The 16,698-nt window shown below is 30.4% G+C and overlaps 5 protein-coding genes across 8 annotated transcripts; 1 reads left to right on the top strand and 4 right to left on the bottom strand.

Annotated features, from left to right (window-relative positions):
• Positions 1–7: 7 nt before the first annotated feature.
• LOC128895852 (bifunctional 3'-phosphoadenosine 5'-phosphosulfate synthase) lies at positions 8–5,981 on the bottom strand. The gene is made up of 7 exons (XM_054158797.1): positions 5,437–5,981; positions 3,851–5,192; positions 2,236–3,039; positions 1,684–2,118; positions 1,387–1,596; positions 1,026–1,308; positions 8–324 (listed from the first exon to the last, which is right to left on the bottom strand). The coding sequence occupies exons 2-7, from the start codon at positions 3,893–3,895 to the stop codon at positions 230–232; spliced, it is 1,872 nt and encodes a 623-aa protein (XP_054014772.1). The 5' UTR covers positions 3,896–5,192; positions 5,437–5,981; the 3' UTR covers positions 8–229.
• A 1-nt stretch (position 5,982) lies between these two features.
• On the bottom strand, positions 5,983–6,543 carry LOC128895812 (nuclear nucleic acid-binding protein C1D-like). The gene is made up of 2 exons (XM_054158741.1): positions 6,330–6,543; positions 5,983–6,203 (listed from the first exon to the last, which is right to left on the bottom strand). Exons 1-2 carry the CDS (start codon positions 6,541–6,543, stop codon positions 5,983–5,985), a joined length of 435 nt encoding a protein of 144 aa, XP_054014716.1.
• Positions 6,544–6,640: 97 nt separating this feature from the next.
• LOC128895855 (coiled-coil domain-containing protein 6) lies at positions 6,641–11,881 on the top strand. Of its 2 annotated transcripts, none has more exons than XM_054158805.1 (6): positions 6,641–7,621; positions 8,620–9,160; positions 9,241–9,376; positions 9,523–9,572; positions 9,710–9,804; positions 9,876–11,881. In XM_054158805.1, the coding sequence occupies exons 1-6, from the start codon at positions 7,400–7,402 to the stop codon at positions 10,026–10,028; spliced, it is 1,197 nt and encodes a 398-aa protein (XP_054014780.1). In that variant the 5' UTR covers positions 6,641–7,399; the 3' UTR covers positions 10,029–11,881. The 2 variants fall into 2 exon arrangements, with proteins under 2 accessions (XP_054014780.1, XP_054014779.1); XM_054158804.1 differs by having other exon boundaries at positions 9,445–9,572.
• On the bottom strand, positions 10,556–13,302 carry LOC128895858 (guided entry of tail-anchored proteins factor 1-like). Its single transcript, XM_054158808.1, has 4 exons — positions 12,783–13,302; positions 12,541–12,706; positions 12,378–12,445; positions 10,556–12,301 (listed from the first exon to the last, which is right to left on the bottom strand). The coding sequence occupies exons 1-4, from the start codon at positions 12,849–12,851 to the stop codon at positions 12,110–12,112; spliced, it is 495 nt and encodes a 164-aa protein (XP_054014783.1). The 5' UTR covers positions 12,852–13,302; the 3' UTR covers positions 10,556–12,109.
• Positions 13,303–13,711: 409 nt separating this feature from the next.
• On the bottom strand, positions 13,712–16,500 carry LOC128895853 (geranylgeranyl transferase type-2 subunit alpha). 3 transcript variants are annotated; one of them, XM_054158801.1, is made up of 8 exons: positions 16,352–16,500; positions 16,114–16,178; positions 15,766–15,876; positions 15,564–15,682; positions 15,279–15,466; positions 15,009–15,200; positions 14,317–14,892; positions 13,712–14,243 (listed from the first exon to the last, which is right to left on the bottom strand). In XM_054158801.1, the coding sequence occupies exons 2-8, from the start codon at positions 16,114–16,116 to the stop codon at positions 13,801–13,803; spliced, it is 1,632 nt and encodes a 543-aa protein (XP_054014776.1). In that variant the 5' UTR covers positions 16,117–16,178; positions 16,352–16,500; the 3' UTR covers positions 13,712–13,800. The 3 variants fall into 3 exon arrangements, with proteins under 3 accessions (XP_054014776.1, XP_054014773.1, XP_054014774.1); XM_054158798.1 differs by having other exon boundaries at positions 16,114–16,242; positions 16,332–16,494; XM_054158799.1 differs by having other exon boundaries at positions 16,332–16,494.
• Positions 16,501–16,698: the final 198 nt, after the last annotated feature.

Below are 16,698 nucleotides of genomic sequence, written 5' to 3'. Positions count from 1 at the left end.
AGAATAATTGTAAATAGATATGATTTTATTTAATACACAGATAAATATTGAAATCGATGTGCTGTACAAGACAAATGTACAAAGATACAAATGTATAGCAATAGTAAAACTGCATTAATTTTAAATATTTTCGTACTTATTATCCTATAACAGTTGTAAAATTAATTTTACTATCTTTAATGTGTTAATTTAGAATACTTCATAATTTCTAATATTCCTACGATACTTTTCACTTTTCTAGATTTTGATAGTATCGTGCCAGAACAAGCCATGCTTTGGGTGACATAAAGCCTTCAGGTGGATTTTCACCTGCTTTTGCTAATCCTGTAAAAGAACATTACAAGTGTCGTGAACATTAAACTTTAATTTCTTTTTTCCAATCAGACAGAAAATTTTTCCTTTCACACAGAGCAATAAATTACCACATTTTATATAAGTACGATAATATTATACTTGTTACAATTTGTGTATACAGAATGAGTTGCCTAAGATTGGAATGATATTATAAAAAGTTTAAGGAAAGATGTTTGATTTAAAGGGGCGTATCTTAACAAAGCTCGCTTCTCTCCAATGTCAAGGTTTTTTAAATTTTAAGTTTAATTATTTTTAAATGAATCTATATTTTTCTATACCCAGGTCAAAATTATAACGTCGCGATAAATTTAACGAGCGAGCGAGTTAGTTTTATTTATGTGTGCGTTACTTTTCATTTGCATTTGCTTAGATACCTCGTTTCATAATTGTCTCATAATCAATAATCGATAGTCTGTTGGGGCCCACTGACCCCCCAATAGCTCGGGTACCTCGGGATTGCTAAGCCCGTACTGTAGCTACATTTACAATAAAACATAGCTACAGCCCCTGAGGACAAATACAGAAAAGGATTTAATGAAAATATTGTTAAAGTTGTATTTGAGAAACAGAACATGTGGTTTTTAATAAAACACAAAGAGCGCATGATACGACACTCGCTCTGTTTGAACGAAATACAAATGCATACGTAAGTACATATGTGTAATACGTACCGCGCATTTTTGTCCCCGATATGAACTCGAAGTCTTCTTTTCGTTTTTGGTCAAAGAACGACATTCTTTTATGTTTCTTATCATATGCCGCAACTTTGAATGGTATAATTTCTAGACTTTGCAATCCTCGAGCTATCGAAAGAATTCGAGCACCATGAGTAGGATCGTAAAGATTTCCATCGGGAACTGCAGTTTTGTCAGGGTGTGGTATACCAGCTGGGTCTCTTCCAACAATGTAAAAGTTAGCACCTGCGTTCATTCTGGCTTTTGCATGCCATTGTACCTAATGTTAAATAAACGGAATTGAATAAAAGAATTAATGGGCTTATAAATGTGTATATAATTACGAATGAAAGTTCACCTCGACTGGTCCAGCATACATCATTGGAGATGGAAAAATTGCTAATAACGTAGAATTAGTATCTAGAACACCTTCGTTAATTATAGCTTCGTGTTGAAGAATTCTTGTACGTAACGGTACATCGTCATCTTTTGTCCAGCCGCCCAAAGGATGTAAGAGTAATATAGGATTTTTAAATCCTCTTTCTTCTAATAAACACTTTCTCGTGTCCTACAGGTAAAAAAAAAAAAAAAATAAAACAAATCTATCCATATTATGTGGGTACACTTTGAATAACAAATCCATAAATCAACATACTTGCATTAATAGTGCATGACCGTTATGTATAGGATTTCTAAGTTGAAATGCAAATACAGCATCAGCTTTCATTTTTTTACATTTTGTTCGAATCTCATTCGGTGTAAGTCTATATTTATCCAGGCCATCGTGCCATTTAATTCTTTCGAGAACTTCTATATCGCCGCCTACCAACCAATTTCCCGATTCGTAAATCATCTTTACATACGGGTGACCTAAGTTGTTAGTACCAAATTGCCATCCACATCTTTCTTCTTTCCTGTGAAAATAAAATTCTGGCCTACGTAATATTGCAAGAGCCTTATTCTTGTGTTTCAATGTAAAAGCCGAAAGTCCATCCAAACGGTCCTTATCCTCTGTACATATCGCAAGAACTATCGGAACGGATTGACTGATTTCCTTGTCACCTTGAAGGAGACATTTTAAATGTTGAGTCTAAAAATATTGTTTCAGTATTTTATGCTTATAATAATAATAACAGAATTAATTTTCTGATAACAGGTGAACGTCGTTATTTCATGTTTTATGTTCATGCAACTCTCTTGTATATACCTGAAGATATTGATCTTCTCTCATAAAACCTGTGAGAGGTGCAGCCCAACCTTCTGCTAAAACCTGGAGCCATTGTACGTCTATCTCGCTAATTTCTAAACTCTGAAGAGTAGCGGCTTCTGTTTTGGCGGAAGATATTCGTGATTCTGGAATGAACAACTCCCGTATTGGTGATGTGGATTTTTGCAGTACCGGTATAATACACTGTTTCTCCAGAAGATCAATAACTGTCGCAGCTGATTCTTCTGGGGTACAGTTTTCAGTGGTTACCACTAAGTCAGGATTTACTGGTCTTTCGTACATCTGATCTATTCCAGTAAAACCTTTGATAGTCCCTTGACGTGCCTTTTTATATAATCCTTTTGTGTCCCTAGCTTCGCATACGATAAGAGGCGTATTGACAAATACTTCGAAAAATGGAAGATCTGACATTTTATGAATGTGTCTTGCCATTTGTCTATCTTCTTCGAACGGCGAGACAAAGCTACATAAACAAATTTGACCGCTGTCCGCAAATAATTTAGCTACCTCTGCGACCCTTCTTATATTTTCTTTTCTATCTTCTTTGCTGAAACCAAGGTTGCAGTTTAAACCACTTCTTATATTGTCTCCATCGAGTCCGTACGCAGCAATTCCATGATTAACTAAAATAGCTTCAACTTGGAAAGCTATAGAAGTTTTTCCTGCACCGGAAAGACCTGTTAACCAAACGGTACATCCGCGAAAACCTCTCACGCTGCCCACTGCTTGCCCGCGTTTTGCTCTTGATACGTGATGTGCTTGCTCCGATACATTGGTACAAGTCTAAAGAAAGCATTATTTATAACATCAAGTAGTTATCGACAATAGCTCCAACCTTGCCAATTTAATAGTCTTATAGTATTTCCAAAGAAGTATGTCACAGAGTATCATATAGCAAGGGATACTTGTTATTTAAAAGTGTAATTATTAAAACTTTTTATTATCAAAAATAGAACTAAGTCGATACAAATATATAAATTTTTCAAGGGTATCGGAGATATAAAATCGGAGAGGTTGGAGCTATTATATATAATTTTCTATAAAGCATAGGATAGACGCGTGTAATAACATTATCGTTATGATTTTTGAAAATGTTCTGTTAGTATCATGTAGGTTCATAAATGTTTTTTATTTACAAAATAGAAAAAAATATCAATACTTATAGCAACATAGTTTTAAAACATCTAGATACATCAAATAAAATGACAAAGCTTGATATTAAACTAATATACCATAATAGTCATATAAATAACGCATATTTATTTATTTATTTACAACAAAAAATCGTATTCCAAGAATATATTTCAATAATTATTTCACGATAATAATCAATAAAATATTACGCAACATCGATATTCGAAATAAAAATGGAAAAAACGTAATGTTTTATATTAAATATCATCATAACTGTAATTTAATATAAACAGTAAAACATCTGTACTCTACATGTGTGCATCCATACGAATGTTGTGCGTGAGTGTGTGTTTTCATATACTTCGAAGATACATCGTAACTTGAAATATTTAATTAAATATTATGTACACGAAATTAATAGTAAAAAGCTTAATACAACATACGCCTTGATTATACATACCGTCATTATCCGTTTATTTGGAATTTCAATATTTTCGTTTGACATAATTGTACTATATTTCGCTTTGTATATTTCTATTCACTTCTGCATATGTGGCGATCGATCGAATATGATCGAAACTCTGTATATTTGCGTACTTAATCAAAGTCTAATTAAGTTCTAAACGTCAGAAAAGAAGTCCTGAGTGTTTTACAATAAGTACAGACTTTTGAACGATCGTCATTTATGAACAATATTAAAAATTACGATAAGAAAACGGTGTGTCAACAAACCTACAGTACAGTTTCGAGACAGTTGTGTGCTTGTGACAACGAAGCATGGACTAACGGTACTGCAAACCAGTTCTATGTAGATACTGGATATGTACTAGCATTTTATTAATAATCGTTATTGATCATAATGTGCGGTGGTTCTAAGTTCATATAGCTGTCATATGCGTACAATGATTTATCTCTGTATCAATTTAGAAATAATGTTTCGAAATTATTTACTTCCTCTATGAAATATGTAATCGTACATGGTTTCGTAAATTATCGTTAGATATAATAGTACGATAATAAAAATAGAACGTCTAATAAATTTTTTTCAAAATTAAATGGTTTTTTTCATTTAATACTAAACGTCTAATTTAAGTCATTCATTTATGCTTTCGAATGTTTAAATATTAATATTTCATTGTGAGTGCTAGGAATGATAAATATATAATTTTTCTGTAAACTATGTGTGCATAAATTTATACAATTACAAATTCATTATTTATAGAAATATTTCATTAAAAGTTTCATTAGCGTTACCCACGGTTTTGTTGTATTACAACAGGAACTGGTGAGATAAATAAGTAGTATGTGTTAATGTAATTTTATGCAGAAGAATAATTTATTTTCTGTTATTAATGAAATATTAAACACTTATTGTTAATACTTTGTTGTAATGCTATACTTTCTTTTATTGGAAATCTCGTCCCTTGTATGTTCTACATACTATGTAGGTCTCTTCTTCAGTACTCGGATTATTTGGAAAATAGTATACTCGAGTATTAATGTTCATTATGTCTTTTGGATTGTACATCATAGTTATAGAGTACATAGGATCTCCGATAGATCCAAATATATCATCTATATAGCCCAATAATTTATATTTTGTTCCACAAATTTCAGGATTTGTGCAATTCAAAAACAGTGGTGTGCCAAAGTACAAAAGATAGTCAGGAGAAATTGGTTTTACCAATACTATGTTAAGCGTTTGAATTATATTAATTATATTTCCAGCAAGATGTTCATCTTTTTCTTCGTTATACTTTATGTTACTTTGTATTTGCAATTTTTTAAACAATTTAGTTACCCTGGAAAATAAAGTGCATATATTTAAAAATATACATTGCATATTCGCGAGAAATCATCTGAAATCAGAATTGTAAATATCTCTGTTACACTTTTAATTGAAATACAACAAATTTAAGATGAAAATGTTTGATTCTAATGAAAATATAGTACAACAAAAATTTCTTTCATTAAAATTACAGTATTCATCTTCTAATTCTTAGAAAATTAAATTTTCCAATTATATTAAAAGCTAAAATAACTTACTGGTTTATTGATGTGAAATTATTTCTACTTTTTGATGGTGATATAAAATCCGATGTGGTTGAAACACATGGTTTAGAAGAACAAGTAACACTTTCTTTTTCAGAATAATCTTTAATGTTGTGTAATAGTTTTAACGGTGAAATTTCGTTTGAATTTTTATTTAATATATTATTTTGGTATTTAGATTCCATTATTTCATTTATAGATAAAAGTGTTTAATACAAATACGCTTATCGCAAAAATTAAAAGTATACTTGGTGTACATAGAAATTCCACTTTCGTTTTAAGCCACTTTGGAAGGTTATAAAGCAAAAGTAAACAAACGCAAAAAATGTCCTACAACATAAATATCGCATACTACTTGAAATTACTGGTGTACTTATTCAATACATTGAATTATTTAAGTATATCCTAACGAATATAAAAAAGCCACGGTTTGACCCATGGTGAACACAGCCTTATATATTTCTTTATACTTGTATTTATACATAGATATGTACATATAATACACGCAAGTCTTCAACAAAATTTAATTCCTCGTTCGAATCAAGTTTCAGTCATGTTATTATCATTTGTATGTTTGATGTCTTTGTATTTCTGTTTGTTATTCCTTGCATCCCACAATCCATTTCTAACAAATTTTTGCGCAGCATCTTTATTTATACGTGGCATAAGAGTGTTTCTGTCTTCAATTTGTTTTGCGCGTGTCATAGACTTCTTCAAACGATCATTTTCTGATTTTATTCTGTGCTTTGTTGGATCGATTCCTAATCAACAGTTAAATCGAGTTAGTGAGTACTTTGGTAATAATTTAAATGATAATCAAGTTGAAGTTCAAAAAATACAATATTTTATGTAATTTAAAAGCACTATGAAAATTCTTCACTTTGTACCTTCTACACGTAAATACATCCAAAACAAACTGTTTATACTATAAGATATCAATAGATCGTGTTTAACTTTATCAGCGTTAGAAAGTTTCTCGTATAAATCTGGATCTGTAGCAAGTTTGATCGTCTCTTCGATTTTCAATGTTGCATCTCGAAATTGCTTCACTTTCGCAATAAGCTCTGTGTCGTGGGAAAGTTCTTCGAAGTCAGCATCCATGTTTCCTAAGAAATTATATTTGAATTTATTACTATTATAATTATATTGAATTATATTTGAATTATATTTGAAAAATTAAATTCTAAAACTAAACCTCTTTAAACCACTATTTCGCAATTTATAATTCAGACGAAATTACAGTTTTTACAGTTATTAGAAACAATTGCGGTTTTTAAGTTTATTTGATTATTTACAATCAGCATATCGTACCAATTCAATTTTCGTTTGTTAAGAGGTTATTGGAGGTTATTATGTACGCTCTTCTCTTTGTCAACAATGTATTTACGGGAAAACTAGCCAGGGCCGGCCGTCTCTATAAAAGGGCCCGGGTGCAAGAAACCATTTGGGCTCCTAAATTTCATGTAAAGTAAAAAAAGAAAATACAAACACGGCCTACTTTCCGCCAGCATACTCGCGCTCTGATTGGTCGGGGTTTTCCGTTAATATCTCCTCAACTAAACCTCAGACATTTTCACTAAGGAAAAAAGTGTTTCGAATCACTCTCCGAACCACCCTTTTCAAGGACTTCCAACAATTATGGGACACCCTGTATAGTGAAAGGGAAATTCGGGAAACGCTCTAGGGAGTCGCATTGCCGAAATCCGTTTGACCACGTTTGACATCTTCTTCTCGAATAACTCGTGGACAAGCAAACAGCTGATTCGTTCTTAGGTAGAGCACATGTGCGGCAGTTTGATGTGATATTACGGCTATTTCTCGCGAAGTAATGAAGTTTTAACGAAGAAGCACATACACGTGTCTTGAAAAAAATATATATCGCACGATTTTATTCGAGGGTGCGATGAAAAAGAAAGAATAGTAAGGTTTTTTTTAAAGAAATTCCTGTCTAAGAAAAATGGCTGACCGTGATAGCGCATCTGAAAGTGACTCGAGCTCGATCGACGGAGGACCGATAATGATGCCGCCGTCTCCTGTAACCAGAGAACAACTTCAGAAAAGAATCGAGTCGTTGCAACAGCACAATCGCGTTCTTAAAGTCGAGCTGGAAACGTACAAATTGAGGGTGAAGGCGTTGCAAGAAGAGAACCGTGGTCTTCGTCAGGCCTCTGTCATTATAGTAAGTTGCTTATGTATTTTTTACTAACTGGAACCATCGTATATCGGCATATTAACAGATCGTATACGTACATTCCCATAAGGTATTTCAACGTTTTAATATCGGTTACAGTTTTAATTGAATCAGAAAAAGAAACTATTATTCCTAGTAAAGGCTACTTTGACATTAAACTATCTTCCACTTTTTATTATAGTGCCTCACTGATTTTTGTGGTTCCCTTCAAATTCATTATTTCCTGATCACATTTTTAACTTCCCCGTAAATATTAAGGTTCATTATAATATAATAGCCATGTATAACATATCAATGATTATGTACAATATGAAACTGTGAAATATAATAAACATTATTTCTGCATTTACATAAAGGGTATCATGTTCAATCATAAAAACTTGATAAAAAGACAATAGAAATTTGTTTAAACAATTATTATATATATATATATATGCTTTCTTATAGACAATTTGGATGAAAATTATGTAAGCTTAGTTGATGCTTGAAGAGGGCACTCAGTTGATGTTGAAGACTGATTTAACATCAGTCCTAATATTTTCACTGTATCTGCAATATTTGTTGTAGGCTCTTTAACACGATCTTCTACTCTTGAAAATCATCTGTGCTTCTCTGAAAACATACCTTACAAAACATTAGTTGATTTCTTGTTGATCCCTTGCCTTTAGACAAATATACACTAATTGTATGTGCCTTAAACATAGAGCAATAATTAAAGTATGTCGTAAATTGGGATATCACCTATATGTATAATATTGCTCAACACAAAAAATACATTCACAATGTTTTAAATATCTTAGTACATTCATTCAGAATGTTTTAAACCATCTATTTAGTTTGTAGAATTTGTAGATATAAAACAATGTGGTTATTCATGTTAATGTAATATTCGGTTTAAGATGTTATTATATTTAAATAATAAATTCTTTTTAATAATATTTAAAAATGTTGAGTACCTAACACATTATAATTATGTCGTATTCTAGCAAGCTAAAGCCGAGCAAGAAGAAGAATTTATAAGTAATACGTTATTGAAGAAAATTCAAGCGCTCAAGAAAGAGAAAGAAACGCTAGCGCATCATTACGAACAAGAGGAGGAGTGTTTAACGAACGACCTGTCGAGAAAATTGAACCAATTGCGTCAAGAAAAATGTCGCCTGGAACAAACTTTAGAACAGGAACAGGAATGTCTTGTTAATAAATTAATGAGAAAGATAGAAAAACTCGAGGCCGAAACTCTCGCGAAACAAAGTAATTTAGAGCAACTACGTAGAGAAAAGGTCGAACTTGAAAATACGCTCGAGCAAGAACAAGAAGCATTAGTAAATAAATTATGGAAACGAATGGATAAATTGGAGGCAGAGAAAAGAATGCTTCAAATAAAATTAGACCAACCCGTGTCCGATCCCACCTCGCCGAGAGAAATTAATAACGGTGATACTGCTACTAGTTTAAGTACACATATTCAAACTTTAAGAAGCGAAGTAGCCACGCTAAGACATACATTGCTCATCTCTCAACAAGAACGTAAGAATTTCTATTGTACGATAATATAGATGCGCGAGTATACAAAAGTCTTTAATATATTTATGTGTTATCCACATCAGACACGGAGAAGACACAGCGATACGTGAACGAGGAGAAACAAATTCGTGAAGAAAATTTGAGACTTCAGAGAAAGTTACAGTTAGAAGTAGAACGTCGCGAGGCTTTATGCAGACATCTTTCAGAATCGGAATCTAGGTAAATAACTATAGTATATAAACTATGAAACTATTTCAGTTTGACTTCAAGTTTGATCTATTTGTTAGTTTGGAAATGGAAGAAGAACGGCACTATAATGAAATTGTGATGTCTGGTGGAAATATAAGAAATCGTACTGTTTCCAGCCCTGTGCCGTACAATCCTTCGCCTAGTTCCTCTAGACCGCTAAGTCCAGGTAATTATTCTTGTGTTTTATTTCCCTGTAATTTATTATCATTATTTTTTTCTTTGATGTATTGTTTTCTTCTTCGTAAGCTTTTTACTTTTTGTAAATGCATATTAATAGTCATTGAAGATAATACTTATTTACAGGATCGTCAACAAGAGAGGGATTTAACACGAATCGATGTTACGCTTGTGGTCAGCCTACTCCAATTCCGTTTGCAAGTTCATCACCTCCTTCTGCGGTAAGTCGTGTGTCGTTGTATCTGTAAGTTTCACGTTTTATGTATTATATTATTCTGCATTATTTAAACAGGGCCATGTGATAACACCATCCAATAGACGCACATCGGACAGATTTGTCAAACCTGCGATTCCGCCAACTATTGTAAGTTCAGGGGGTCCACCGATCGCTAACACGGCTACAAATGCAACTAGCGGATCACCAATGGATATTGCTAAAACATAAGTCAGTTGAATTTCTCTAATTACAAATATTTCGTCATGTATTCATATAAAGTACTTCTTTGGTTGATGCATTTGTACTATGTGATTGTATAACATAACGAGAATTATTTTAAAGAAAAATACCTAACTTTCTAATATTTTAATTGCTTCACATTCATAGTACAGTGCGTATACATTAATTAAAAAAGTATCCGTAAAAATAAATATACTATAAATTGATCTTTACTTTGTATCGAGTCGCTTAGACATTTCTGATAGTAACACGATGCAAAACAGTATTTATAATAAAAACTAAATAATCGTTTATAAAATTCTAAGCAGCTTCAAAATAGCCTAACAATAAAAAAAATTGACGGGAGAAGGAGATTTCAATAAACCTGCTCTTCTAATTTCTTTTGCATTTTATTCTTACATATTATAAACTAGTACGGTTTTTTCTGGTATTTAACGTAGTGTGAGAAAGAAAGTATATTTTTTAATTTAAATATCTAGGTGGTAAGAAAAAATATTTCAATAATAATTATTCTATGATAGTAATTTATTTAAATTCTTTTCATTTTAATATCAATGTTTGTAACGAAATTAGAAGAGCGAGAAAATATTAAACACGTAACCAATTAACTTTAAAAAAAAAAAGTATGCTATTAAAAGTAAAATGAAACTATCAACAAAAAGAACAGAAACTGTAGAATATCGATATTATCAATGTTTTGCAAAATATTTATTGTTTCAATATTTTGTATGCTATTGGTTTCATTTTGTATACAATCACATAACTTGACTTATTTTATTTTATGTATAAGCATTTGTATGTTATGTACGAGTTCAACATAACTAACATTGAAGTTAACGTAAACATGACATTGTTGCATTTATATGCTGATATACTGAACATTTAGAAAGATAATTACATTACTAATATTTGTAACAAAAATTTTCTTATTTTCAAATATTTCAAACGTAACATCACTGTATTAACAGTGATTACAGGTGTCAACTATATGACTTCTGTTCATAAATAATATCTATTTAATTTGGAATATTAAACGTGTCACTATATTATGTGTACAATGATTGTTTAATTTTAAAAGGAAGTCTATATTATCGATTTTTGACATTGTTTCATCTAAAAATTAAACAAACACATTTCGCTTTTCAGTCACAGCATTACCTGCTATTTTGTAACATGTCATGTATAAAATATGTTTGGTTGATATTTATATGAATGTGATAAAGTAAATCATAACAATTTTATGTTATACCTTATAATAATTTCAACATTATTATTCGTTATTGGTGCTCAAATTTATTCGAATCTTCAGATTTTTCAATATATTATTAAAAGTGTGTTATATGGATACTATTTTTGTCCTTTGTCCAGTATTGGAAAGAGGTTGATAGTTCAGTTTTTCGGTTTCAAACGAAATTAATTTAATTTTCGTGTCATAGAATTTCCTATAATACAATTAATACATGTAATATTTGGGTATCATATGTGTCGCAATATCAAATTATAATGCCGTTAACAAAAAGGCAAACAATGTAACAGAAAAGCTAAATTAAACAATAAAATGAATATTTATCTAATGTAATTAAATTAACAGACAAAATTATCAATTCCTTTTAAGCTTTCTAAAATAGATGTTCCATGAATACTCTACGCGTGGATAAAACGTTGTTTGCTACGTTATATAGGAAAAATATAGATGTATCAATTGTCATATATAAAAAGGTTTTGTTAAAACATAAAATTATTATTACTTATCGATAATTATATGCAGATATATATTTCACTATTATGTATTATGTATTTTACTCAAGCTTTTACGAAATACAGTCACTTTTTTGCTATTATATCCATCAAATTTATTGTTACCCTTATAAAAAACGATATAAAATTCTAACTACTGCTATATGTACAGCAAGTATTATAACAGTTATTTGATTTTTGTATTTGGAAAAAGGTAGTTTATATACATTTTTCAAGATATTTCCATTCGTCTAGCGATACCTATGCCTTGGAAATCTTTTAAAGAAGTTTCACTTTGTTGATTATGTACATCTTAATATTAATAATCAGTATTATGTTATATCAATTTTTCTGCACATGGATACAACTAATCTAGCAATTACAAGCCAAACAATTAAAGAAATTGAATCTTCTTGAGAACATGGCCAACTTAGGAAATTTTGTATCGGCCAAAGCATACCCTTTGGAAAAATGATCACTGGTTTATTTTTGTAGAGATAAGATAAAATTAATTCAAACAAACCCTGAAACATTTACAATTATTGAATCGTTGTTATGACAACAATTACTTAAAAAGTAATAAACAAAAAAAATACATACGTTTAATATACGAAACCCATAAGTTATGAACAGTTGTATCTTCATTCTGGAAGATAATCGCTTATATGCTAAAAATTAAATATCACACAGAGATGAATCATTTTGGTGGATGCTAAATTTGCTACAAGATAAACAAATTTTCTATATCATATAACTGTTTTACCTGTTTCTTTTAAAATGCCTTCTATTTTATTACATTTACGTTGAAGTTTTGCATATTTTGCAAATTCATCGACTATAGATATCCCGAGCATTTCGTGCTTTAGGTTAACCAAATCATCCCGCAATTCCATGTCATGCTTCGTTATTGTATATAGGCGAGACGTAACCTAAAACAGATAGAAATCAAATAAAATTAAAAATAACAAGACTGATACTGTATGATATGAATACTCTGATACTCACATATTTGATTAAAATTGGAACAATGTATTCTAAAAAACAACTTATAGTTGATACGATAAATAAATTCATTTTACGGTGTCCGATAAAGTAAAGTTCATATCTCGCAATTTTTATATACAATATCACTCGAAAAATACTCCAATGTTAACAGAAGAAATCATTTAGAGGTTAGAATATACAAAATCATTTACATCAATTTTGCCGCATATGAAAACTTTTATAACAATTGGCTAACATATTTATATTAGGAAATTTGATATTTATACGATTATGGAGATGCGAAACTCTTATCGAAACTAGTGTACGAATTATTTTGCGAAAAACTTGGACGGTTAACCGAGAGATAACGCCACGTTCGATTTTCTTAATTATTTAGAGAACTTGATATCAATTAATTATTAGTGTACAAATCAACAATTAGAAGTTGAATTATGATAATTACGATGTAAAATTGTATGAATATAGAGAAAAAAGTAAAACTTGAATATATGTGAAAAATTAGATGGCCATACCTTCGCGCGTCCTGGCGTTCGTGCTTTTATATATAATAAAATATAAATGCAATGAATGTTATGAATAATAAACTACAATTGTTAACAATTATGGTACTGATCATTCCTCTGGGGCAATGATGCAAGGCTGGTTGGTTAGCATAATCTTTTGATAAGGTCGACTAAAAAAAAAAAATGTTAAACAACTCAGCAACCTTACATTTACAAAATATGACCTTTTATCAGTTACATTACATTTCTTCTATTCAAATTTACGTTTACCTCTATTATTTATATATAACTTTATTAACACAAGCAATTCTCTTTACATGTGCTTTGATCATACCAATTGCATACTTTAGATTCCGAAGCTAATAGTATCTAGGCACGAATAAAAATCACTGCAAAATATTAAGTAAATGATGCAAAACACGTATCTTCATGCGTCCCATAACCGTACGTTAAATGTTTATTTTATTACATATTTATAGAAATACGTTCTAATTTATATATATAGGTTATTAAAATTAATCTATGTATAATTCTAAATCTGGATCAATTTCCGTAACAGTACTCTTCAATTCTATAATATTACAAACAGGATTTTCTCTCAAATCAAGGGACTTCAATTTGTGTCTTGTTAGTAATTGTGATATTTCCTCCAAATCTTTCAGTTTATTATTTCTCAATGACAAAACCTCGAGATTTTGTAGTGTAGGAAATTTCTGCAGACTTTCCAACTGATTACTCGACAATGATAATTTTGTACAGTTTTGCAGAAAAGACAACTGATGCATAGAGTTTGATAAAAAGTTTGCACCAAGATTTATTTCTTCAAAAAAACTAAGATATTCATTATTACTCAATGTTGTTAGATTTAATCCTGAAAGATCAATTTCTGATTTTATTTCCTGATCTCCTTCCATGTTCCATAAACTGTGCAATTTGTACTCGATAACATATTTACTTTCTGAAAAAAAAATTGTCATCATTCGATTTTCATAATAACGAGAATAAATAGCTACGCTGTTAATTATACTTACGTAAATCTCTATAATAATTAGACCGAAGAGGATCGATATTAAGAAGAACATTCAAACTCGACAAAATATCATCGTGAAATTTTACGAAATCGATTTTTCTCATCAAATGTACACCAGTAAGAAGAGCCCATTTATTATCAGGTTCCAGTTCTGCGAGCTGCTTATAATTCATTAATTGTTCCATCAACTGGTCTTCGTTACAACAAGATTTATATTTCTTTTTTTTATAAATCCACTTTTGATTAAAATAGTGTAAAGGGTAACGGTGTCCGTTGATATCGATCTGGACTTCCTTTATTTCGTTGAATTGCTTTTCGAATTTTCCAAACCACAATTTAGAAAATTTTGTTTTTTGCCAAGATTTCCACGAAACATTCTCATTTTCATTGTTTATTCGCAAACATAACGATTCTATCGATACATTTTGGTTGATAAAAAGAATCACATTATTGTCGTTCAATAAAGCTTGAGAAAGAGAGGGAGATAATTCTTGAGTACTTAATAACCATCTTTGATAAAACCAGGCACTAGTATCGTTAGGGTCTGTAAATGTGGCGTTCATTACCAATTCCAGTTCTAAAAAAAAAAGAACAACAGTATAGACAACAGTACCTTTCATTGTGTATTATAAAATTAATTGAAAACAAACTTAACATTTTTGTATAATAGTCGGTATGTAATAACAACATTACCATCTTTCTTTTTCTCATCAATATTCTGTTGCGTGTAATCGTTAAATATTTTTGATAAGAGTTGACTCCTGTAATGCCAGGAAGAATAATTAGAAAAATTATTTAGAATCTTTGAGGTAGAAAATTTAAATTCTTCTTCAGGAGAAATTTCTGCTTTTTGTACGACAAATGCTCTATGATTCCAGCAATGAACTAAAACAAAACAAAAAAAAATATACATTACTACTTTGGACATTAAAACCAAAAACATTAGTAATATCAATGACTTACAGTTCCTTTCATCGAAATCCAAGTACTTAGCACACAACATTAATTCTCTTTTCCAGTTAGGTTCATCCATACGATCCATGATCCATATTCTTTGATGCCATGCAGAATACGATTTAGGATTTAGTTTCAGACAGTTTTCGGTCAGCGTTAATTCACGCTGATATAATTCTTTCAAAACATCTTCGTTCCTGTTTCAGTAACATTTGTTTTACATTAAATTTTATATTTTTATGCTATACTATACTCTATCTTACTATATTTCAATATATCGTTAATGTTAGTTACCAGTCATTGTTTGTAAATGCCTCTCTGCGAATATTCCATAAAGTATAAATATCAGGATTTTCTAATAACAAACGCTCTGTAATCTTCATTAACTCGTCATCATAAATTTGATCTTTTCTCTGTAATGTTTCAAACAAAATCATTATTTTATTACACTAGCTTACAGCATTAAAATCTTCATATGATATAAAAAAAGGATTACTTTTTGAAATACCATGCTCATGTTCACTTTATACTGTGCGAGTCGTTTAGCCCTTTCTTTCTTTTTCAGTGCCTCTTGTTCCGCACTCGTTCGAACCTTTACTCTGCCGTGCTACAAATCATATGTAATTTGTTATTTGGAGTAGTAAATGCAATTACATAAAATGGAAGAAATATGTAATTACATAATTATATTTTAACAAAACTGAATCATTTTTAAATACACGATTGAAACAATTAAAATTGTTTATCTATCGTACACAAATAATATGTTTTGTTAAAATTCTAAATATATTATTTGTAAATAAAATTAATCGAAAATTCAAAGTAACATATTTATTTTTATTACCATTGTAAGTGATGTTTGTTATTCTTTAAAGAGAGAGGCCTTCTTAACCTTTAAACTGGTCGATTCTGAAACTCAGGTTTCTTATATACCGTTCCTAAGTATACTTCTCCACTTTATATATTTACGTGACTAATAAATTAATCTTAAATTAACTACTTATTCGTAATATTTACGATAAAAACATGTACATATATACACAAATGTTTCGCATTTCATACTTAAACCGTTATCAACCCACAACGTTCTCCTTCATTATTTATTTTTCTCTCAGCATCAATTAGTTACAATTACTCGCTATAAATTTCTTTTATTTATATTTTCAACTTTCTTTCAACTGATCGAAGCAGTCACCTGGCATCTCACTCATGATCTATGACACGTAAAATGTAAATCATATCATCATACATACGGTTATGCGCAAAGTGCACTGATCATTATCGTGCATATTCTTCAATTTAAAAAAACAAACAATCCCTAGACTTTTCTTTCCATTTACTACATATAAATCATAATCGCTAATTATTATACATTAATTAAAGATTTTCGTGATCTACATATCTATATATGTATATATATTCATAATTA

This window comes from Hylaeus anthracinus, unplaced genomic scaffold (assembly GCF_026225885.1).
Source record: "Hylaeus anthracinus isolate JK02 unplaced genomic scaffold, UHH_iyHylAnth1.0_haploid 5, whole genome shotgun sequence".
NCBI lineage: Eukaryota > Metazoa > Arthropoda > Insecta > Hymenoptera > Colletidae > Hylaeus > Hylaeus anthracinus.
Note: the sequence above shows the minus strand (reverse complement) of the source record. Positions and strands in the feature narration are given on the sequence as shown.